At 38.0% G+C, this 20,665-nt stretch overlaps 1 protein-coding gene across 2 annotated transcripts in view; it reads right to left on the minus strand.

The window, feature by feature from the left end:
• Nucleotides 1-1,230: 1,230 nt before the first annotated feature.
• Cep128 (centrosomal protein 128) overlaps nt 1,231-20,665 on the minus strand; it is a 351,418-nt gene continuing 331,983 nt past the window's right edge. For both annotated transcript variants that reach the window (XM_060387987.1, XM_060387986.1), the window contains 3 exons: nt 20,306-20,416; nt 8,663-8,771; nt 1,231-1,414 (listed from right to left, as the gene is read on the minus strand). In XM_060387987.1, the coding sequence (XP_060243970.1) occupies nt 1,278-1,414; nt 8,663-8,771; nt 20,306-20,416 (357 nt within the window). In that variant the 3' untranslated portion in view covers nt 1,231-1,277. The remainder of the gene's footprint in view (nt 1,415-8,662; nt 8,772-20,305; nt 20,417-20,665) is intronic.

Raw genomic sequence — 20,665 nt, forward strand, 5'->3', positions numbered from 1 at the left:
CTTCTTATCACTGACACTTGGGAGGTCTTCAAGAAGAGGCTGCCACACTGAGTAAGTGGCCTCAGAGCTTATGCAGCATGTGGAAATTGATGTGAAACAGCTCCATGTCAGGTTGTAAGAACTGCACTTACATTCACAGAGCGGAGGCGGGGGTGGGGTTCATTTTTTCTACATCTTCAAGTGTTACGGTAAGTTAGTAAAATACATTTTGATTGAAAACACAGTGCTTTTATAAAATGTGAGAAATGTAACAAACAAGCGTATTTTAACAGACACAACATGCAATGTACATTACAAAGGAATCACTTTATTGTTCCTGCCTCTGTGCAGAGTCCTTCCACCACAGCCCAAGAGGACTCAGTTCCTGGATGATGACCCTTACTTAGAAATTTAATATAAAATTTCTTCACTGGTAGATGGGCACAGAAAGGCAGTAAAGTTTTAAGAACACTTTGATGTTGAAAAGGCTGGGATGTGAAAAGCAGGCAGGTAGCACCAAAGTATATAAGGATTCTTGAAGAGTGAATCCCACTGACCCAGGAGAGGGCTGCTGGGATCAGAACCAGAACACACCAAAGATCATCCGGGGTATGACTGGGGTGATCACAGTGGGGCATTTGACTACAACAAGACAAATAAATAAATGATGTTATGAAGTCTTTACAGTGTTCTATGATTCAGCTATCATTTATAAGTTCTTTTGCAATTAAAAATGATGATTGGAAGAGTTTTAGGATATATATGTAGTGACAGACTGTTGCGATGACAGATGAATGATGATAAACATTTAAAAGGTAGTCTAATTTTACATAGGCATCTACACAACATGTTACAACACATGAGAATTGATTAGGGAGAGAACACTTAAGAATTAATCGTGTGCAAATGCTCCTGAATCTAAACTGCTGGAAGCCTTTGCCTGGAGGGAACTCCTTTTCCTCCTTTTCGCCAGTCATTTTTGAAAGGCACCGATTATAAATTCAAGGTGGGGTTGAAAAATTGTGACACTGGAAAATGGGAAAATATAAAGCAAAACTGATCACTTTCTCTGTCGGTATGAGCTGCCTTTAAATGAGCTGTGTATCTTCATAAGTTGATATTACCTACACTGGTTAAATTTACTCTCACTCACAAAGACTGACTGTAATGCCATGTTAGCCAATGCTTCGCAGTTCCAGGGAGCCAAAACCACATGGTGTCTGTCTTTAGATAATCTGAGCCGGATAGCAATAGGACCATAGGCTATTATTTGTTAAATACTCAAGTAAAGTTGCAAATTACATTTTGCATTTTTTGTTCTCAGATTCCTCCTTCTTGGACTGTGGATTTGTTCCATTCACTGGTAAACTTGTGGCATCTTCCTTGATTGAAGCTGGATCTGGGGAAATGGTTTTTTTGGTAAATGCTGGCAAGGCTAGGGAAAAGAGAAAAAGAAAGCAACGTGAATATAAAACTTGAGCCAAAAGTCTAATCTTGTAGAAGTTAGTCAATTAGGCATTAATCTAGTTTTCTATAATTAAACTTTACATAACAAACCTGTAGCATACATTAAAAAAATCAGTATATTTTCAAAAATACAATTGATTTTAAAATTGATTTTTTTAAAGTTTGTATCTGAGAGTGGAAGGTGTGTGCTTTGTCAAAATACAATGATATAAGCACAAAGACTTTACAGAAAATAATTTGAAGGCTTCCTATCAGGGAATCCTCTCTGTTGCATCCTCTGGACTACTTAGTACTAGATCTAGAATCTAGGTTTACTATTTTTCTTATCTCCCTTCAAAGCCAGAGACCAGAATCTCACTGTTGATGTGAACTTGTCCCTTGAGGTTTCAGCTCTCTGATCCCTGCTCATCCACCACTCTCAGAAACCAATATAATAATAACGTACCATAATATGATTATTATAATAACTCTGTATTAGAACAGATAAAATCTCCCCCATGTTTGCAGCATCTGCTTCTCTCTGCCTGACCTATCTACCTCATTTAAGAGTGAGTCTTCGTGATTCTGTCTCCTAAACTCACCTGTGTCTTCTTCACACTCTTACGATTTCCTCGGTCCAGGCTGCCATTTCCTCTCAGTCTACTTTTATCATGCTAATCAGAGTGACCTTCCTTAAAAGTAGACCAGGGTACACCCTGCTACTTGACAGCTCTCCACCTTTATTCATCTCCTGGTGAACTTAGAATGGGATCCAGGGTCCTGCCAGTGGCTGTCCCTCTCCCTCCCTCCCTGGATCTGTTCATTCTCTCAGACCATGTGCCCTTTTCTCAGAGCTTTTGAACATTCTGCTTCTGATGCAAGGATCTCTTTTCCCACCCAACTCCAACTCGGCTGGCTTTTGTTATCACTTGCGTTTGGGTCAACTGACGCTTTCCGGAGATGCTTCTCATGATCACTCAGTTCAAGTAGAATTCTTGCCCCGCACCAATCACCAATCTAAATCCTTTACTTTTTCAATTCCTTTTTTCTTCATGAGATGAGATGACCGTGTCTGTCATCTTCATTACTGCCTCCTCCAAAACTGACCTCAGAGCCTGGTATATACGACACTCAAGTAGACACAAGTGACTACATTAAGAGCTTCTGCAAACTTTCTAGGTGCTTTCTAGAGAGAAACTAGAAAGTCTTTTGTTAAATTACAATAATTGGAGCTCAATTATTTGAAAATATTTAGCACTTAATTGGTTAAGAGGCAAAACCAAAGCCTAGTTTAATAAAATAAGCAAATAAAAGTGGCAGATATAGTATGCGTCCACAAAATAAATAATCCTTTAACAGACAAGAAACCTTTGTTCTTATTTTATCAATATCCCCAACATTTCTACTGCCACATATTTTTGGCATTTGATCCTGTATGTGTAGGGCAGATTACTTAAAAAGGAGCTTGTAACAGTTATTCAGGAAGGCCTTGAACCAGTAATATAGTACAAATTTTTCTGAGGACAAATGATTTTCATCCAAAAGATGTAAACTCCCATACAGAGTCCTTCAAAATGGAAACCAAGAACGCTAAGTTTTCTTTTTCTAGCAATATAAACTGAGGTAAGAAATAAAATTGATTTTCAAGGCAACTTTCTAAACTACTTTTCTGAAATTTAGAATATAACATGTAATTCACTTCTAAATTCTATAATTCTAGATAATGTTTTGAACTATCGCAAAAAAAAAAAAAGAGCCACAGTCGTTTTCTTAGGTTCACTCATTTAGTTTTTAAAAAATTTACTTTTTAGGGCAGTTTAAAATTTACAGACAATTTGAAATCTATGTTTATTTTAAAATTTGGTTTGGAAACACTAATTCCACAGGAATTAAGCATGTTAGTCTCCGAAGCTTGGAGAGTTCTAGAAGTTACCAGACTGCTACAGACCTCATTCAAGTCTAGTCTCAGCCCTGAGAGGGACCGGCCTGGGGTCGTGGGCCTTTCATCTCAAAGGAGCTACACATGCAGAGCAGTGGCCAGTCGCCACTTATAAAAAGTGAAAACGACGGCTCCAAAAGCCGACACTGTGACTGTCTTGACTAAGCCCCCACTGTCTACAGGCTGAAGGTAATGGAACCAGTCTTCTAAAAGAGGATCCTGACTCAGGGCCACAGCTTCCAGCCAGCCAGGATAAATTTGCTAGTGATCGTGCTTTTAATAATGGATTTCTGTGTTCTTATTTCCAATGGTAATATAAATTTACAATTTATACATTTCTTCCCTTCTTCCTGGCAGAGGGAATCTACCTTTTCATGAATTGACCTGAACTACACAAAGCTGACATAAATTACTTCTTAAAACAAACTTTCATTAATGCTGGAGCATTTTAGAGACCACAAATTATGCAGTGTTTTCCCATTTCCTTTGTTTTTTCCATGGTCAGTGGTTCTATGCTTGATTTGGTCACAGTCTCACTGAGCCCCTGCAACAGCAGAATGAACGCCGTGGCCTCCATGGCACAGGACAAAAGGGGCCTCATACAGTTCACATTCCATCACAAGCAAGAAGGTGTCTGCTCTGTGGGTCCGGAGAGTAATGTCCTTCCACGTCTACAGGGCCACAGTCATCTCCTCGCCAAGTTTCCACTCAGGTTGAAATGGTTCAGAGCTCCAAAGCCAGACTTTACACTCAATTGAGAAGTTAATAAGAAAATTGGACATTTGCTGGTCAGATAGAACAACTGAGGTTTTTGTGGCAGCATTTGTCTTTATAAGAATCATTTCTAACCAAAGTGTGCATCTATACATCAGATAGCTTCAAGCTATTATAGAGAACACCCAGAGTCTCCAACTATGCTCCTTGTAATGCTCTAGAGACAGCCACAAGCAAACTTTTTCTGTCTTTCCTCTACTTATGCAAAAAATGTCTACAAATGCTATTTTCTGATTTATCATTTTTAGACATTATCCACACCCACCCACTCCTTCACACCCATCTTTCCAAAAAAGCTATTTTTGAAGTTTCAGTTATGTCAATACTGAGTGTTTATAACTTCATGACCATGTAAATAAACACAGCTCACAGACAACTAATAGGTAGACTGCGACAATGTTTCTTGTTTTATTTTCCTCCCCAAGTTGACTCATATCTTACTTTTTATATGTTTTTCTTTTCTATGACTATGCTTCTAATAGGTCAATTAAATTTTCTGAGTTTCTTTTTTTGAATTTTTTCTCCCTAGGTAATCAGTCACATCAGATAACATTATTTCTTTGTTTCCTAAGGATTTTCTCAATAGAGTATCTCTTTAATATGAGATTTCTTAAGTGTGTGTCAACTCAGGCCAGGAAGCAGATGAGAACAAATTCAGAGACCCACAGCCAGACATAATGCAGAGAGTAAGAAACCTTGCTTGGCATACTCAGTTCCAAATGGGATGTCTCTATCAAATCCCTCATTTCAGGGCTCAGGGCACCCTGCATAGGAGGAGGCAGAAAGCATGTAAGAGACAGAGGGGATGGAAGACACCAGGAGAATAAGGCTCTCTAAATCAAAATGACAAAAGGTCATATGAATTCACCGAGACTGAGAGAGAACGCATGGTGCCATTACAGATCTGCACCAGGTCCTCTACACTTAGATTATAGCTTCCAGTTCATGTTTTTATGGGTTTCCTGAGGGTGTGAATGAGTGAGTCTCTGTTTTTGTGCCTTCTTTTGGGTTCTTTTCTTTCTGTTGTTTTGATCAATGCCAATGTGTTAGTTTATGTTATATGATATTATGTTATATATTGTATTATATTAATTCTATTCTATTTAATTACATAATACTTTATTATTATCCCAAAAAGAGCTGTTTTGTTTGTTTGTTTCTAATGAGAAACAGAAATGGGGTAGGTCCAGAAGAGAGGGGAGGTGGGAAGAAGCTGGCGGGAGTAGAGGGAGGGGAAACCAGAATCAGTATATACTACATGAGAAACACTATTTTTTAATAAAAGGGCAGAAAAAAAAAGAATGAGTGTCCATTAAAGGGATCACCAATCCTGAATATGAAAGAATGAGTAACACAAAGCCACAAACTCACTGGGACTCAAAGGCAGAGTTCTTCAAAGTTTTCCAGGCCAGCAGTGGAAAGGGAAAGAGGACACAGTAGGGAAAAGGGTGGAGAAGACAGAAGACGACTTCAAAAGATGAGAATAAAATAACCATACTTTTCAACAATGATCCTGGACTTGGGGAAATATTTTTCCAATGCCCTCATAAAGAAAATCCTTTTCAATCTAGAATTTTGTAGCTGACCAAACTTACAATTTTATAGTCAGCCAAAGCCTTGATAAAGCATCAGTGGAAGATTCCATTTTCAGTGATACAAAGACCACAGATATTTACTTTTTTCTCCTCAATGCACTTCCATAAAAACAAGAGGCAGAGAAGCAGGTATAGGAAACAAGGCATGGGAAGGCATAAAGGAAAGTGTCTGGGTACCCACATGCATCATGGGTTTCTTAGACAAGCTCCTTTACCCCTGGCCTGCAAGTTTTCTCTGCTCCCCAAATTTACAAACCATGTCTTGTCCATTTTGAACTGAGTTTAAACGTTTGTTTTTAAATTATTCTTACTTTTTTATGTGTACTATTTATGTGTATGAGTATTTTGCCTGTATGTCTGTGCGCCAGGTGCATGCCTGGTGCCTGCAGAGACCAGAATATAATTGGATCCCCTGGAACTGGAGCTGCAGACACTGGTGAGTTACAGTGTGGATGCTGGGAGCTGAAATGCAGATCAGCTGTAAGAACAGTCGGTACTCTTAACCACTGAGCCATCTCTCCAGCCCCTCCCTGAATTTTAAAAGTTTGTAAATTACATTTATTTGTGTGTTTGGGTGTGTGTATGTGTAGTGTATGAGAAAGAGAGGGAAATGTATGTACATCATGGTATGCATGTGGAGGTCAGTGGACAACTTGCAAACATCTGTTCTTTCTGTCCATTATGTGGGTCATCAGGTTTGGCAAGTGCCTTTATCATCTTACCAGATCTTGGTTTTTAAAAATAATCTCAACTTTTCTATTCTATTGTCCCATTCTTTCCCTTGGCCATACTTATTTTACTGTGTGCTTTCTCGATTTTATTTTCCACGTCCCTAGTTTCTTTGACCTTCATGTTAAGAACATTTTATAATCCTGAGACTTTTTACGCTGTCTTCCCTCTTCATAGACTCTAGCTTCAGTGTCTTTTCCAGTCTGAGGACACCTTCTCTAATTATCTTATTTGACACAGGTTCTGATCTACTCTCTGCTGAGCTTGGTGCCTTTGAATTTTTGAGTATGCTAAAAGAAGTTAGAACATAATTTCTCTAAATGGAATTAGTCTGCTACAAAAACAGAAGTATTCAGCTAGTGTTAACTAAGTTTTGAAAAGTACTGGAAAAATGGGAATAATCGTGGCAGGAAAATTACAAATATTAATTAATCAATGGAGGAAAATAATTTTTTACTCCTAAAATATAGGCAGTGACAAGTATTTCTTCATTCAGACTATACTGTAAGAATAACTTTTCCTATACTTTAATTTTATTTACTTTTGAATCACCACATTTAAACAGAAACCCATGTCTACCTATGAGGAATGTATTTAGAAAAATGATCAAGGCTGGTCACAAAATAGTACAATCAAAAGCTAAATCTCTTTGAATGTCTGTTATAATATTAAATATAATTCCCATAACCTTGATATTTCCTATTTCATGTCTTCTAACCACTTCCGTTTAGGAGCCATTTAAGCAAAATTAATAGGCAGTAGGAAAATGGCTGCTATACTCCACTCATGGTCCTCTTATCTCCAGTCTTTTCAGTGTGTTAGTAGTTAGGACTTCTAATGTTCTGAGGTACTCAGTTCCTTTCTTCCTGGTTAATAGTAACCCAGGGAAATTTTTACATTGCTTAAAATGAAAGACACAAATTCTGCCCTGTATATAAACCAGATTCGGTGATGCCATATCCAACTCGAGACGTAATCCACATTGAAGAGTGGCTGCAATGTCAGAATAGCAGAGGGTTTACACAGATACAAAAATCGCTTGGTAAAATTATTAAGATGGGAAAGAGAAAATGCTTAGCTTTTGGAATAAAATAATCATGATATAATGAAAACTAAACCATTTGTCAGAAACTGATAAATATTTATTAAATGAATCCATGAATATAAATAAGCAAAAATGAGAAACATCACCTTTGGATTTGACCTACTTCTTTTAACACTTATTTTGGTATATTATTTTTATAGCGGACTAACTATTTTAAATGACAGAATTATCAAATTTAATGTATAACCCTCCAGGTATAATAAATTGAAGAACTAAATTGTTATGCAAATTAGAATCTATTAAATAATATTTGAATCCCAATAGCTTAGATAAAAGTAGGCTTCAAAAAAGGACTTGTATATTCATTTACCTAATTTAATTGAATATTAATTGGACTTTTAATATGTGGTGAGCTAAGGAAACAATGGTGAACAAAGCAGACATCACTCATGTTTTCATTGAGTTCAATCTGTGGTGGAGGCATAATAAATCAGTAAATGAAAAGTCACTCAAATTATTTTTAAAAACCTATATATTTATTATCCTAAGATTTATAAAAATCTATTGTGCTGAGTTAGGGGTATTTAAAGTAGAAACTCCTATAAAACCATAGCTGATGCCTTCTCCAAGGATGAAGTACAGATGCTCAACTCGGGGACACATGGCAGTACCTGGCTCCTGGGCTGCTGAACCATGACATTTTCCTGTTGTCACAGGGTACAATCAGTGACATTTGGTGTGCACTCATGTATGTGTTCTTATTCTTTATACAAAGAAATACATCCGAATAGTTATATACAAAAATCTTCCTTTCTTGATAATTTCTATTTTCTTACAAAATAATTTTCTTTATCTGAGCAGGAACAGTTAACAATCTTTAAGCCAAAAATGGTTTTAATTAACAGTTTTACTATGGATGATTTACTTTCAGTTTTCTTTAAAAAGTTTGAGGTCTAAAAGGAATCCATGTTTTTTCAGTGAATTGGTTAATATCAGAAGTGTTCTGGGGGAACTTTTTTATGATTCATAATGAAAAATTTCTCAAACTTTTGCATGAATATTATTATCATATACTGGCCTTAAACTTTAATTTCCCCATGAGTTACATTTTTAAAAGATTCAATTTAATAACTGGTGGGAGACTTTATTACTTACAGTTAAAGTGTGAAAACCGTGGACTAGACAGGAAGTAACTGCGGTTCTGCCAAGCCGATGCGTGATCTAGGACAAGAGCGTGGGAACTTTCAAAAATGGGCCTGTCGTCCTGAGAAAGAAAGTGGTACACTTTAATCCCATGGTCACAAGATACATGGAAAAAGTGTCATGTGAATGTACTGACTGAGAAACTGGACTTTCCTATGCAAGCTACTTTACACATGCACGGGTCAGTGTTGATCATGGCAGAAAATAAAACACGCGTGTTAAGGCATTTATATGAAAAAGAAAAAAATCACTCACTGCTCTGCAGCGTCACATTTTTTTTCCAGACTTCCCCTCCCCCGAACCACAAGAATAGGCTTTAGAAACACATTCACCAAACGTTGTGTTCTTTGTGTTTAGTTGTAAACAATTTTAAGTCATCATATTATCCTAATCTTCAACTTCAGTGTTACTCCTACAACAGCCAGTGGGCACACTCTGCTCTGTTCAGCCATTATTTTCCTTGGCATTTAGATGGTGTCCATGCTTTTGCTTCCATAAATAACACTGTAAGAAATACCTTTAAATATGCAACCTTTTCCATACTTAGGTCTATCCCTTATGACAAATTTTTAGGTGAAAATAGTGAGTCAATAAAAACAATATGATGTTTAAAATGTATTTTGCCAGATGGCTTTCCATATGATTATATTAATAAAGTCTTACACAACCAACTTAACTAAAAATATCCATAAGAGGGCTCAAGGAAATGCTCAACATCAACATCAGGGAGGTGCAAATCAAACGACCCTGAGATTTCACCTTATACCCATCAGAATGGCTAAGATCAAAAACTCAAGTGATAACCATGCTGGAGAGGATGTGGAGAAAGGGAAACACTCCTCCATTGCTGGTGGGAATGTAAACTGGTACAACCACTTTGGAAATCAATCTGGCGCTTTCTCAGACAATTAAGAATAGCACTTCCTCAAGATCCAGCTATACCACTCCTGGGCATATATCGAAAATATGCTCAAGTACACAACAAGGACATTTGTTCAACCATGTTCATAGCAGCTTTATTCATAATAGCCGGAACCTGGAAACAACCCAGATGTCCCTCATTGGAGGAATGGATACAGAAATTGTGGTACCTTTACACAATGGAATACTACTCAGCAATTAAGAACAAGGAAATCATGAAATTTGCAGGCAAATGGTGGGATCTAGAAAAGATCATCCTGAGTGAGGTATCCCAGAAGCAGAAAGTCACACAGTATATACTCACTTATAAGTGGATACTAGACCTATAATATAAGATAACATACTAAAATCTGTACACCTAAAGAAGCTAAGCAAGAAGGAGGACCTCACTCAGAAAGGCAAACAGGATTAGACTCATTTCATTGGGCCAGAATGTAAAGGCCTCAACCCATTGAGCAATCTTGCTGGGTCAAGATTAAATTTCTTAAATATCACTGGAAGACAACAAACATTTTGTAAAGAGAAAGATGACAACAAGGTGGGACAATCATCTAAACACGCAAGGAAAAAGACTGGCTAGGGATAACTGGTGTCTGGGAAGAGGAATCAAGAACTTCGGAAAAGAATTCACATCAAATAACTGTGGGTGAGGTGATCTAAGGAGATATCTCAAAATATCCTTCATTCAGGAAGGCCTCACATAACATGGACTATCTGTTAAATTCAATACCATTCTTTGGACCACCTTCACCAGATTTGTTGTTGTTTTGGATCACATATACTGTACATAAATGCAAATACACAAAAAGTTTAAAATAAAAAGCACACATACACACACAAATAGATCCTCGTGTCCCTCTTCTTCCTCAAGTCATTGTATATTACAAGCACAAGCTCTATTACACATCTATACCAACCTCCTGATTTTTCTAATATCATTGTATGAGACAGTATTTTCTCCATTATCATTATAGCCATCATCATCTATATACAGATATATAGATCATAGTTTTATTTACATTCTCCTAGTATCCACATAATTTATCTCGTTATTTTCTTCCTAGTAAGCTCTGTGACAAACCTGTTGCTACAAAAAGGCCTGCTTATATTTTAATTTCCTGGAAGTGAAATGACTGTATGGTACATTTTCACATCCCATTAATGTTGTTGTTCCCCACAAATTTCGATAAGCTCTGTTTTTACTTTAACATAGTTAAATATTTATAACTTCCTTTGGCTTGTCTTTTTGGGCCATCACGGGTTAAAAATATGATGTTTAATTTCTAAGTATTTGGGTATTTCCCAGACAGCTTTTGGTTTTATTTTTGCTTGTATCCCATTGTGTATAATTTTTATAATTTCAATCATCTTAAAATTTTTAAAATAATTTTATCATATAGAATATAGTTGATTTTGGAGAATTTCAGTATGTACTTAGGCTGGTAGCTGGGGCTGGTCTGAAAGTGTCAGTTGCTGATGCTACTCTACTCTTCATTGATTCTTTTACCAATGGCATCAATTATAAGAAAAGAAAGGGTAATGTCTACAATACAGGCCCACTCTTGTTTATGGTTCTGTTGGCAGCTGTTGCTTCATGTGCTCTGATGCTCAGTTGGAAGTGGTCTTCCTTCCCTTCACATGGCTTACTCACGACTTGAGGGCTCATATTTCCTCTCTTTACAAGCAAGAACTATGGAGGTTTAAAGACTTCTAATATTTCATAGCCTCAAAATATTGCCAGAGAGGGCTAGAGAGAGGACCCAGCTGTTAAGAATCTGGATGTAACTTTAATTCCCTGTGGGTCACAACTCCCTGTAACTTCAGATTCAGGGGATCAGCACCCTCTTCTTCTGGTTATCATGGGCACTTACACATACACATACACACAGACACACACACATGCACACAAATAAAATATAAAATCTTTAAAACTTTGCCAAGACCTTCCATATCATCTTGAAACAGAACCAGCGAAATTAATTAGTCAGTTCTGAATTATGAAAAAAACTACTTCACAATTTCTTTGAACAATCAACATGCTAGAACATGAAAGGAGTATTTTCTTTTCCTATGTTGCCCTTTCACTCCTATATTGCTATTGAATCTGTGGAATTTCAATTTGAATATATTTTACAAGGTGATCAAAAACTAGATGCCTTCTTTTCAATGTGTATCTATTATTTAATCAAGCTATTTAGTACCAAGGAGAAAGTATTTATTAAAAAGGAAGACGCTTTGCAATGTTTGTAGTCCAGGCTTCTGCTTTTTAACAATTCTTTTATCCCTAAAACAAGGGCCTGTTTTTATTGCCGTCTTCAGTCTGAATAACCCAGTTAGCCAGAATTCTCTGCAAAAATTCAATGGATGAAAGAACTTGCATTTTCTAGTATTTTCCCTGGGCTTCTTCCACTTCTCTTTCATAACTCACATTGTAACTGGCTTCTTAAAAGCTGTTCCAACTTGACTCAGTTCCTCTGACTCAGTGATATCAAATGATTAATATTTAACGATGCACACCAAATACTTCTCTCCCAGGAATGCTGTTAGTTCAATGTTTATAAGTGATACGTTTAATTTTAAAGTTTTTATCAATCTCTTCCTTTGGAGAAAAGGGGGGCCGAGTATGTATTTGTGGATCTGTGGCAGGATGTTTTTCTAAACTTCTTTTTGTCAAATAATGCACATTCTCTCTACTCCCACTCCACTCTGAATATCTGATATTCCATCAGTATTCCAGAGCTTAACTTCTTCCTCAGTAAGATTCATTCTCATTGGAAAATTCGAACTGGACAGTTCATGTAAAGTTTACACTTCATGTTTCAATTTGTACTCCTGCTATTTCCGATTTTAATCACTAGGGTGGGTCTTTGATTCCCAGCAGCAGCTCATTTTTCCACAAATCCACCCACAACCCTCCATGATTTGTTACAGCATTCCCTGTAGTAAGGGGAAAATAGCATTATATGCTGATATGTTGAAATTAAAATTTGCTCACTGAGATGTCCCCACCTTCATTTCTCTTTTCTCTGTGGGCCTTCTGTCCTCTTGCCCTTGCTCTCCTCAGGTCTGATCTCCATCCACTTAACTCTCTCTGCCCCGTCTCCTACTTTGTCCCCTTTCTTCAGCTATCACCTCTCTCTATTCTTTTTTTATTAATTACACTTTATTCATTTTGTATCCCCCCCATAAGCCCCTCCCTCTTCCCCTCCTGATCCCACCCTCCCTCCTCTTTCTGCATGCATGCCCCTCCCCAAGTCCACTAATAGGGGAGGTTCTCCTCTCCTTTCTGATCTTAGTCTATCAGTTCTCATCAAAAGTGGCTGCATTGTCCTCTACTGTGGCCTAGTAAGGCTGCTCCCCCCTCAGGGGGAGGTGATCAAAGAGCAGGCCAATCAGATTATGTCAGAGGCAGTCCCTCTTCCCATTACTATGTAACTCACTTGGACACTGAACTGCCATGGACTACATCTGTGCAGGGGTTCTAGGTTATCTCCGTGAATAGTCCTTGGTTGGAGTATGAGTCTCTGGGAAGTTCCCTGTGTTCAAATTATCTTGTTCTGTTGCTCTCCTTGTGGAGTTTTATGTAAAAAGTGGGAAATAGTAAGAGCTGGAGAGGACACCTCTCTCTATTCTATTTCCCCTTCTGAATGAGATTTATGTGTCCTCACTTGGGTCCTCCTTATTACTTCTTTGGGTCTGTGCCTCGCTTATCCTGTACTATATGGCTAAAATCCACTTATAAGAGAGTACATAACAAGCTGGAGACCAAAGTCAGAGGATACTGGGAGGATATGAGGGAGATTCAAGCTGAGACTCCTAGTAGCACAGACCTTGGAGACTGAAGCGGACATCCTCTAACTAGACTAGTCTTCTAGTAAAGGGTGGGGAACACCAACCAACCCACATAAACTATGACCCAAATTAACCCTACCTATGAGATGTGCAGGGATAAAGATAGAGTAGATAGAACAGAGATTGAGGGAATGCCCAACTGATGCCTGGCCCAACCCAAAGACCCACCCTATCAGAGAGCGCCAGCCCCTGACCCTATGAACGATACTCTGCTAAGCTTGCAGACAGCTTGCAGACAGCCTGTCAGAGTTGTCTTCTGAGAGTCTCTACCCAGAAGTGCCTCAAAACAGATGCTGAGACTCACAGCCAAACATTGGTCAATGCAATGCATAGGGAGTCTTGGAAAATAGTGGGAGGAAAGAGAAAAGGACCTGTAAGTGATAGGAGCTCCACAAGAAAAACAACAGAGCCAACTATAGCCAGGGCCCAGAGGGGCTTGCTGAGACTGAAGCATCAACCAATGACCATGCATGATCTAGACCTAAGCTCCCTACAAAGATGTAGCAGGTGAACAGCTTAGTCTTCAAGTGGGTCCTCTAGTAAGGGAAGTAGGGACTGCATCAGACTCACTTGCTAACTTTTAGATCACTTTCCCCTGGTGGCACTGCCTTGACAGGCCGCAGGGGAAGAGGACACATTCAGTCCTGATGCAACTTGATGAGGTAGGTGGATGGGAAAGGGAACGCCCTTTTTTGGAGGGGAAGAAAGAGAGGGAGGGACTCAACGTGGGAAGAGGAGGAGGGAAGGGGCTACAAGGATGTAAAGTGAATAAAATAAATGAGAAAAGAAAAATGAAAAACAAAAAAGATCACTTGGCTAAGAAATTTTGGTTGCAGAACTATATAATTCCATGTATACCAAACTAAATTTAAATAAACAAATGTAAACTCATAAAAAAATTTGCTCACTGTAGATGCTGGCACATAGGAAACTGCTATTCTTGAAACTGTAGGTCCTTTTCTCTTCTTTTTCTTTGTTGAAAGAGTGTATGTAGCCTAAGCTACAGATCCTAAGATCCTTCTGTAAGTGCAGGGATTGCAGGTGGGCGCCATACTGCTCAGCTATAATAAGGGGTTGTACCAGATCACCCTAAGTCCTTTCACCACTAATACTTTATTACCTGAGCCTGTACTGAACTCCCAACTATGCGGGCCAGCTTTTCTATAGGAAATCTAAACTGATTTAACAACACTATAAACCTCAAGCAACATTCATGACTAGAGTAACAGACTGATGAAAACTGGACTCAATGGTACATCAAGAAAATTCTGTGTTACAGAAGACCATTTGATGTCTCTTTAGGAAGTTTTCGATCAGCATTAGTAAGTATTATTTAATTATTGACAGTTGTATAAACTTCTATATTCTACACCAAGGGAACTGGAGTATATAGAATAAAGCTGTAAAGGGATAAAAATTAATATGCTTAACTAAGTTATCACTTCTGATCCATAGCTGTTTTCAGATTAAGAAAAAAAAAGCTCCAGTTCAATCTGGGTTGTTTAAAAAAAATCTTTTGTTTAACTTTTTAAAAAGAGGGAAAATTAGCTAAAAAGTAGCTAAATATGGCAGCATGTAAGTCCTGATGAAGTTAAAGAAATAAAATGATTCATTTTTCCACATGATTTGATTTCCAAACCAATTTGGGATGTTTCACCTGAGCATTATTGGAAAAAAAAAAACACAGCAATTAGACTTTTGTTAGACTTCTCCATTGGCTGAACCTAGAATACAATCACCACTTTATTGTACTTGCCAGCCCTTTATTCTGGGATCAAAACTGAGGCAGATGGTGTCTGTGCTAAACTGCCATGCCATATAACAACAAATGGAATTGCTTAATCCTTCATATTCACTTACACTAATGTTTTCTATCTGTTCTTAAAATTTTACCTCACACTCTATTTAAGGTTCTCCAAAGAGTGACAAATTGGTTAGGTTAAGGGATGCATAGTGATATATTTGCATAGCAATTTACATTTATTTTCTCATCAAAGATAAGGAAAGGTGGCTATAAATGACATAATAGGGAAAGAAGGGTTAATGCTCTCTTAAGCTCTCCCATGGTTGCTCCCACTATTTCCAAGCAATGTCCATAAAATTGCATGAATAATACACCAGAGATATATTTTAGAGTATGAAAATAAAAATGTTTATGCATCAACTATAATCTTGAATTGCACTAGGAGTTGAGCACAGCATGTTTTAGAAACTAGTGTTGCAGATTTAAGTTGAAAATAGCTGACTTGGGAAAGTGCTGAATGCCATTAATTGCTATGAGCAAGGCATAAACAAATTAGAGAGATTCAACGAGGGAGAAATGACTTCCAGGAGCAAGCCAGGGACTTATATCACACACATGCTTACATTGAGCAAACACAGCAAAGGGCTTCAGCAAACTCTGTTTTCCCTTTGTAAAGACTTCGGAAAGCCATTATCAACACTTCATCACCTCGATCCTCTAATCCTGTAAAACATCTGCTTCTTCAAATACAAGCTGCACACCAACTCTTCAACTAGTAAGTTAAAAATCACGGTTTTCTTTTCAGAAACAGGAACAATGGGAACGGGATATGCTTTTAGTGATTTTACCAAAAATTCCAGTGTTAATTAAAGCCACATATTTAGTATGAATAAATGTAACAAATGGAGATTTTTTTTTTTTTTTTCTGGGCAAACCATGCTCCTTCGTGAATTCAGATTAGTGATGCTGTGTTACTGGCTCGCTGTGGACATTGTGTTCTATTTGAAACAGCTGGGACAGCGAGGAAGACTGCATTTCCTACAGAAACTCAATTAGGCTGGATGGAAAAGAGGCTATGAAATGCTTCTGTTGTCTACAGAGAGTCAGGGAGAGTGTGCTGGATTCGGCTTTGAGTTGAATTCTAAATATAAATGTTGAGATCAGGCTTTGTGCAATTAGCTTGGTTAGCTTAGTACAATCTTATATTATCGTGTTTTTCTATCATATCATGCTCTTAAAATTGTGCACACTGGGCTGCTCAAACAACAGGTTTCTAGAAATTGGATCATTTTTATCTTGCTGGTTGTCACAGGGGTAAACAGCAGAAGAGGTGCTCTAGGCCTGGGCTGAATGAAAATCTGACTTGTCTACTTCCTGCTCACGCTTCTTTCCCCGCAATGGTGTGCTCATGCGAGATGTCACACTGCTTTCTTACATAGGAGCGATAACATGAGAGAAGCCCGATGCCAGCACGGTCCTGCCTTTCCAACAGCTATTTGTCAACAGCAATACAGGACTCTACAAATGAAATGCTAGCAAAGAACCTCTTCCAAATTAAGACATGAACAAAACACTTCCCTGCACCTTGTCATCAAAAGCACCTTTCAAAAGATTCAACATCTCTGTCCAAAACCCTCAGGAAAGTTGATTGGATAACCCTTTGTTGCATCTATCCCTTTTCATCTTTACCATCACTGTTTACATGAAGGATTTAAATTGCTAAGGGTTTGTATATATTAGTAAAAGCTAATTTAATTTTCACTGGATGCTGGATTCAGAAAAATAACAAACAAGAACATTCTCCAACTAGTGTTCAGAAAAATAAGTCCCAAATAGAAGAGAAGCTCCCCAAAGACTCACAAAACATTATATAGTGTGTAAGGGAAGAAAGAAGAGTGTCAAGTTTTCCTTTTTCTAGGTAGAAATTTGCATTTTTTAATACAGAATGTCAAAGGTAGATATTTTAGGATTTATGGGCCATACCATTCCCATTGTACAATCCAAGCCTGCAGTAGTGCACAAAAGCAACCCACGTAACATGTACCAAATGGGTGTGGCTGCATTCCAATAAAGCTTGAAGTGCCCTTGTCTATGTTAAGGTCAAGTAACTTGGAGAGGAATGGGTTTATTTTATCTTATACTTCCAGGTAAAAGTCACTGAGGGAAGTCAGGACAGAACTCAAGAAGGAAAGGAACCTGGACAGAGGAGCTGATACAGAGGCCATGGAGAAGTGCTGCTGACTGGCTTGCTCAGCCTGCTTTCTTATAGAACCCAGGACCACCAGCCCAGCGGTGGCCCCACTTACAATGGCCTGAGCCCTCTCCAATCAATTACTAATTAAGCACACATCCTGAAGGCTTGCCAACAGCCTGATCTTGGGGAGCCATTTTCTCAGCTGAGGTTCCCTCCTTCTCTGATGACCCTAGCTTGTGTCAAGTTGACATAAGACTAAACAGGACAGACATGTTCTCAATTAAAGTTCTCTCTTCTCAACTTGTGTCAAGTTGACAAAACTCTAACTAGCACAGGCCTCTTCTCTCAGTCTTTTTAAATAATTTATTGCAAAAATGACTAGTGGTGTCCATAACTGGAAAGACAGTCTCACAAAACCGTCAGGCTACTACATTATTTAAGGTAAGTACCAGCTGAATTTGGTGATAATCTATATATTCATCATAAGAATGAGTAAATATGTGAAAATGTCTACAGAATATTAATTCTGGAGGATTAATTTGTGGGCCTCTGCTATACCTGTATCATCTATTTCTAAGTTTCTCAAGCTTATCTCCTCATACTTCCAAGTTTTTCCACCTGATTGTGTCTTCAGCTGTGAATGAAACTTTACACAGAACTATGCAGTTACTTGCTGCACATGTTAAACATTCATGCCTTTGCCATATGCTATTATGAAAATTGCACTGATTTATAGCATTTTGACACCACTAGACAGAATAGATTCATGAGATAGCAAATCATGCTGCATGGAGAAATAATGTTTTAAATGTTTAATATGTATCTAGACCTCTGTTAAACTGGTTAAACTGCTATGTAATGGAGTCATGTAGTTGTGGAGAAAACTTTTAAAACACATTAAAAATAAAGTCCTACATTTTGTGACTGTAAGCAACATGAAGTCCAAACAGTCAGTAATAGCATAGTCATCAAGAACATAGAATATTGCACCCACATAGACTAAGTTTTAAATACTGAGTCAACCATTTAATCACTCTGAAAATTTACTATGTTCTGTTTACAGGACAAATAATATTAATCTGACAGTTGCTGTAAGGAATAGGCATGACTTCACAAAAAACATGGAGTACCTGTAACAGTCTGTTCTAACATACTCAATAATTAGCAATTATCACTAGCTCCTATTGCCTGTATATCATATTCTATTGAAGTAGAAATAAATAATTCAGAATATATAGGACATTACAGGAATTTTGGCAGATGAATTAAAATGTCATACAAGACAAAAAGCTTACCACTGTAGCTAATGAAACTAACTTTAAAATAAGTGAATAGATACAGTATAATTGATATTCATCAATATTAAAATGGACACTTTTTTTCTGTAATTGTAAGTACACATCTGACCATAGATGGATTCTCTTTGAATCAACATTCTTTATAGATATGTTGGGGGCTGTAATTTGGTCCTGCAGTAGTCATTTGGCAATGCCTGGAGATGTTTTTGGGTGTCACAATTTGGTGTAGATGTGCTCCTGGCACAAAGGCGGATGCTGAACTGATTAGGCTTTAAAGATATTGCCAATCATCCCATAATACATAATATAGCATCTGCAACAGAAATTATCTGGCCTGAATGTCACAATGTTCAAGTCAAGGTACTTGGTTCTGGGCTAAGATCATGCAGGGCCAAGTGGGTTCAACTGTCTGCTCTCAGTGGATGGTGGGGCAGGATAGAGAATGGTACTCTTTCTGTCAATATGATCAAATGTTCTCATGCATCTATGTGCTGCTTACACATTAATGTATCAGAAATCCTAGTGTGGCATTTTCCCACCTGAAAGAGTAACTAGAAATGTTAAGGCTGCAGGCTGAATATAAATGGCACACGATACTGGACTTCAAAATTACAGAAGAGGACATTGCAGTCAGTTCTGAAGAGACCTGATAAGCTAGGGTCAGATGGAAGCGGAGGAGGTCCTCCCCTATCAGTGGACTTGGAAAGGGGCAGGGAGGAGATGAGGGAGAGAATGAGGGAGGAGGCTACGGCTGGGACACAAAGTAAATAAAAAATAAAAATTATTATAAAAAATTATTTCAGTGCTAAGAGCCACTTGTCTTCTTTCTTTCTTTTTATTAAACTTTCTTTTTATTAAACTTTTATTTTTTGCATTAGTTACATTTTATTCACTTTGTATCCCACCTGTAGCTCCCTTCCTCATTCCTTGCCAAACCTGCCCTTCCTCCCACATCTCCTCCCATGCCCCTCTCTAAGTCCACTGATAGGGGAGGTCCTCCTCCCCTTCCATCTGACCCTGGTTTATCAGGTCTCATCAGGACTGACTGTAATGTCCTCCTCTGTAGCCTGGCAAGGCTGCTCCTCCCTCGGGGGGAGTGGTCAAAGAGCCAGCCACTGAGTTCATGTCAGAGACAGTCCATGTTCCCCTTCCTAGGGAACCCACTTGGATACTAAGCTGCCTTGGGCTACATCTGAGCAGGGGTTCTAGGTTATATCATGAATGGATCTTTGTTGTCTCGTATAAATATAATGAAGGAGGGCAATCATTTATAGTATCTTTGACCAACCAACTGACCAACGTTTTCCTGGCTCTCGAACTCTTAAGTAGCATCAATTTCCACAGAGAGATACATGCTATCATAACAATGGCATGGATTTAAGGATTAAAAAGCTAAAAGTGCAATCTTTACAAAGGCTTACAGAATTAAAAAAAGTATTTTGTATATCAGGGGGAATCTTTTCTTTCCCAAATATCCTCCTGTCACAAACAATGCCATGGCTGTTTATCAGGTTATGGACTTAAAGATGCTTAATGATCCAAGACCCCCTCCAAAAAAAAAAAAAAAAGTATATGAAGAACATTACTTTAAAGTTCTTGATTCTGTACTTGGTGTCATCTCCACACTGTTGAAAATCGCTCTGAATTCTGTATTTGGAGTATCTGACATCAGTTTTCTCAGGTAAACTGGAAGAATCCTGGAAAAACAACAAAGGGTTTGAAATTGGTGGATGAAAGAAAAACCAGTGCTTGAAATTAGAGTAAGAAAATACTGATAGATGGGAAAGTAACTACAGTCACCATTTAGAAAGATACATAGAGGAAAAGCAAACAGAGAAAATGGACACACTGTACTTGGCCACAGCGGTAAAAAGGGTATCATACACTTAGAGAAAACTGTCCTATTCCAGCTGTAACAACTACCAATTGCGCCACAGCTGGGGGAG

The sequence above is a fragment of the Meriones unguiculatus genome, chromosome 7 (genome assembly GCF_030254825.1).
Source record: "Meriones unguiculatus strain TT.TT164.6M chromosome 7, Bangor_MerUng_6.1, whole genome shotgun sequence".
Lineage (NCBI taxonomy): Eukaryota > Metazoa > Chordata > Mammalia > Rodentia > Muridae > Meriones > Meriones unguiculatus.